Raw genomic sequence first — 4,838 nt, forward strand, 5'->3', positions numbered from 1 at the left:
CCCAGGGCATGAGACAGGGTCAAGGGAAGGGTGGTCGCATAAGACCAGCGGGATGATGGCACAGCTTTGTCTAATGGAATTGGGGTCGTACAGGAAGCTGCAAAGGCTGGGGATTTTCCAGTCTCTCCCTCTATCACAGCCCTTTTGTCTGATCAGAGTTGAGCAAGAGGCTGGAAAAACGAGTTAACTTTCTCAGCCCACCCCTCAGCCTTGCCTCTCTAGTAGGGGCAGCTCTACGATCCTCCCCCCAAGTGCGTCTCTGTAAAGACGCACCTGCCAGCTCGCCGTGGCAGGCCCCGCCCGCACGTGCCAGCAGGGAGGAGGAAAGAAGCGGCTTAAAAGTGGGGGACAGGAGGTGGGGGGGGGAAGCAAGTCAGAGCCCCCAGAGCCAAACTTCTCAGCATCCCCGGGACTGCCTAACGGGGAAGGAGCGCGCAGCAGCCGAATCCCGGATTCCCGGGAGCCTCCTACCCCGCCTCCCCAGGCGAGGAGGGCGCGGAGACTCCGCTGGGGGGCGGAGGAGGAGGCCGGGAGGCGGGGAGGGGGAGGCAAACCCTGCCCACTCGGCTCGGAGCCCAGAGCAGCCGCGGAAGTCAGAGACCGGCGCGCAGGGCAAGGAGGGCACCGAGGGCGGGGGGCTCTGCTCCCCGCCTGACCCTTGTCGCCCCCCCAAACCAGGACAAGTGAAGACTCCTCGGGACTTTAGAGCTCGCGGAGAGAGACGGACAGAGATTGCCTGCCGCTTCGGGTCAAGGACTTGCCCCACCCGTCCCCCCCCTCCCAGGCGCTCCCAACTCACTGGTGAGCGCGGCGTCCCAGGGCGCTGGATGCGGGGACGGCCGCGATGGCCCCGCGCGTGGGACAGCCGGGGCTTTGGGGGCCGCTGCTGCCGGGGCTGCTGCTGGTGGCGGCGGCACTGAGCCGGCCCGCCTCGCCCTGCCCCTTCCAGTGCTATTGCTTCGGCAGCCCCAAGCTGCTTTTGCGCTGCGCGTCGGGCGCAGAGCTTCGGCAGCCACCACGGGACGTGCCGCCCGACGCGCGCAACCTCACCATCGTGGGCGCCAATCTGACGGTGCTGCGCGCGGCCGCCTTCGCCGGCGGAGACGCGGACGGGGAGGAGGCGGCGGCCGCCGCGGTGCGCCTGCCGCTCCTGACCGCGCTGCGCCTCACGCACAACAACATCGAAGTCGTGGAGGACGGCGCCTTCGACGGGCTGCCCAGCCTGGCGGCGCTGGATCTCAGCCACAACCCGTTGCGCGCTCTGGGAGGCGGCGCCTTCCGCGGGCTACCCGAGCTGCGCTCGCTGCAGCTCAACCACGCGCTGGTGCGGGGCGGCCCCGCACTGCTGGACGCCCTGGACGCCGCGCTCGCTCCGCTGGCCGAGCTGCAACTGCTGGGCCTGGCGGGCAACGCGCTGAGCCGCCTGCCGCCCGCCGCGCTGCGCCTGCCGCGCCTCGAACAGCTGGATGCGCATCTCAACTCACTGGTCGGTCTGGACCCCGACGAGCTGCGCGCGCTCGAACGCGATGGCGACCGGCCCGGCCCGCGCCTGCTGCTTGCGGACAACCCGCTGCGCTGCGGGTGTGCCGTGCGCCCCCTTTTGGCCTGGCTGCGCAACGCCACGGAGCGCGTACCCGACGCGCGCCGCCTGCGCTGCGCCGCTCCGCGGGCGCTGCTCGACCGGCCTCTGTTGGGCCTGGACGAGACGCGCCTGCGGTGCGCCGACGGCGACCCCAATGGGCGCAGGGACGAGGTGGATGTCCCAGGTCCGGAGCTGGAAGCCTCCTACGTGTTCTTCGGGCTGGTGTTGGCACTCATCGGCCTCATCTTCCTTATGGTGCTCTACCTAAACCGCCGGGGTATCCAGCGCTGGATGCGCAACCTGCGCGAGGCCTGCCGGGACCAGATGGAGGGCTACCACTACCGCTACGAGCAGGACGCCGACCCGCGCCGCGCGCCGGCCCCGGCCGCCCCGGCTAGCTCCCGGGCCACTTCCCCCGGCTCGGGCCTCTGAGCTTCGCCTCCTCGGGGTGGAGGGGGAATGTCCCTGCCTAGCCTGGAGAGGTGGAAATGAGACACCCACCAGTTTCGAGTACTAGGACCTTTGGATTATGGCATCGCTCCCTCACGGAGGTCCCAAGAGCTCCTATCAAAAAGCTAGAGACGTCCTGTCAGATTCCAGAAACTGCCCTCACTCACCTCAGGCTCTGATTCATCCCTCCCGGATCACCCGCCATCTTTTCAGACTCACCCATAAGACTCAGTCCTTGGATCCCAACTCTCTGAGGCTGCCTCCACCACTCTGTGCTTTGAACCCAACACCCTAGACTGTACTGATCCCCAATTTTCAGCTGGGAGCCCTCATATCCCATTCTAGTTGCAGAAGCAGAGCACCCCCATCAGAAGGCTTTTGGTCCTGTCCCACATCTCTGATCCCTCCATCTTGCATGGAGACCCACATCCTGGGCCCCTGCTGGTTGGGTGTCCTCCCCCCACCCCGCACGCCAACGCGTGTGAGTGCATTTCATACCCTAGCCCCGGCTCAGGTCTCACCCTTCCTTGACCCAGGCTTGGAGCACAGGTCCTGGTCTCCCATTCCAGGGACAAGTACACCCCCAAAGGCGTCTTCATGTGCATGCCGGTTAGTCTCAGCTTTTCCCATGGGGCTCGATCCCCCAGCACAGTGCTTGATCCCAATCTCAAGCCTCAGCTCTTCACCCTCGGCTGAGTTTCCTAGGTTTTGTTTCCAGGACGCCCCAGGCTTGCACGTGTAACAACCCTGCCACTCACTGGCCAGTCCAGTAAGGAACCTATCCCTGAGGCATGCCACCCTCTATGCTTCAAGGATGATCTCTGCAGTCCTGCAGGACACGGGCGAGTGCCAAGCCCTTAGGTGTGGCAAAGAGACAGTGGGACTTCCGAACCAAGGTGGTTGACCTCAGAGTGGGGAGGGGCTGGGACTTGCTACCCACCAGGTTGCCCATGTACTTGCCCACCCAGGGTGGCTTCTCTCCTAGAAAGTCTTGCCACCTCTTCCCACCCCCCCCATTCCCACCTCCATTCATAAGCCTTCCAGAAGAAGTTGCAGGGGGTGAGGAGGGGTCTCATCTCCTGTGTAAGGCACAAGCCTTCCTGTTCAGGGCCAGAGTCTCAGCGCCCTGCCTTCTGCATGATCCCAAAGCACAATTGGTGAGTGGAGAGGGGCCCTCTCCCCACCTCCCACCCCTAGGTCAGGCAGAACGGCTGGCCTGTGCTCTCTCTACACAGGACATCTCCCTCCTTTAATATACTGGCTTGAGGCCTGCCTGCCCATCTTCACCCTGAGAAACCTGGACCTCCCTTGGGCAGTTTTCTATAAAGTCTGCAATAATCTCGGATATTCTGCTCTTGTAAGTGGTGCCGTGTCATTTCTGCTGACTTGGGGCATTGATGTGTGAGAGGTGACATGGGAGGGTGTTTTGGGTCTCCCCGAGATGAAGCAGTGACACTTATGTGTTCTGGTGCTGGGGAGAGAAATGGGCTGTGGTTGCGAGTAGCAGGATTGAGGCTAGTGTGGATCTTACTACATTCCTTCCCTTTCTCCTATGCTAAGGATGAGGAATAGAAGGGAAATGGTGTGGAGGACATATTGGACCCTCTCCGAACTGTGGAGAACCCATCTCAGGATAAAAAGCAGATCGGTTTGGAGAGCAATGTCTTGGATGTGTCTGGGGAGAGGAAGACTAGCTAAAGAATGAGGCAGTTTGTTGGGACAGACAGGAAAAGGGATTATTTGTTGCTCTGGAATCATCCAATCGATGGGGTGATTTCCTGATCTCTCTGGTGTCAGCTGCGTTCTCCTGGCTGGAAAGGCAGGACCATATCAAGTGTGTGAAAGAGGCTAAGAAGCAGCAGCCTAGAGGTAGGAGTGGGGCAAAATGACCCCTTGAGCTATGTGCAGCCAGGGGCCAGGTGGGCCTCAGTGTTCCTAGACTGGAATATTTTGCATTCAAGATCAAAGAGCTCTAGAATCATGGGGTGGAAATAGAGGATTCTGGCATCTTAGAAGCTTAGGATCATGTGACTCTAGAATATATGCTTTTCAAACGTTGAAAAGGACCTCAAGAGTACCATGGGAAGCCTCCTCAGCTGTCCTTACAGAGATGAAACCAGTTCAGGAGTCTCCTTATGTCTTTCCAGAAAATTCCCCACTGAGAAGGGATTAAATCCTCTAGAATGGTCTTACAGAGGGACCCTGACAATCCTGCAGAATAGTGACAGTCTAACATAGGTTAGAGAACTGTGTCTCTTAACACATCACCTCGGTACCTTGTTTGCCCTCCGATAATGTCGCTTAAAACCAAAGTAAATCCTAGCGCAGAAATGATGCTATTAGCTATGCGTTTGTTGTCAGCAAAGTCTGAGGCTTTAATATGAAAGATACTGTACCAAGAACTTAAATTTAATTGAACTTCTATAAGGTATTAGCAGTTACTAAAAAGCACCCAAGTGCCTATTCTGTGCAAGTTGGTATTTAACCTTAGTGCCATTCACAAATGGCTGTTGAAAGTCATCTGTGGTCTTTTACTCTTGTTGCAATCTGTCAGGGTCCCAGGGTCTCCAGTTTTGCCTCCTCTGCAAGTCTAACCATTCATTCAGGCTGTGTTGAATGTAACCCTGCTAGTCTTCTCTGCTAATCCAGAGAAAGCATCACATTTAATTGGGGTCTTTAGGGAAAGAAATTCCAGGAAACTATGAGAATTCAGAGTAAACTGACCAGCCTAAGGCAGCTACTTAGAGGAAGTCACATTCCAGTGATTTTGTTTGGTTTGGTTTGTTGTGCGAGGATCAAGTCCTCT

At 58.8% G+C, this 4,838-nt stretch overlaps 1 protein-coding gene across 1 annotated transcript; it reads left to right on the top strand.

Annotated features, from left to right (window-relative positions):
* Window positions 1-844: 844 nt before the first annotated feature.
* Window positions 845-2,014, top strand: Tpbgl (trophoblast glycoprotein-like). Its single transcript, XM_013014074.1, has one exon. It carries the CDS (start codon window positions 845-847, stop codon window positions 2,012-2,014), a length of 1,170 nt encoding a protein of 389 aa, XP_012869528.1.
* Window positions 2,015-4,838: the final 2,824 nt, after the last annotated feature.

Source organism: Dipodomys ordii, unplaced genomic scaffold (assembly GCF_000151885.1).
Source record: "Dipodomys ordii isolate 6190 unplaced genomic scaffold, Dord_2.0 Scaffold22, whole genome shotgun sequence".
NCBI classification, from domain to species: Eukaryota; Metazoa; Chordata; class Mammalia; order Rodentia; family Heteromyidae; genus Dipodomys; species Dipodomys ordii.

Excerpts from the sequence above, each read along its gene's own strand:
- Tpbgl (XM_013014074.1), top strand. The coding sequence starts at position 845 with ATGGCCCCGCGCGTGGGACAGCCGGGGCTTTGGGGGCCGCTGCTGCCG.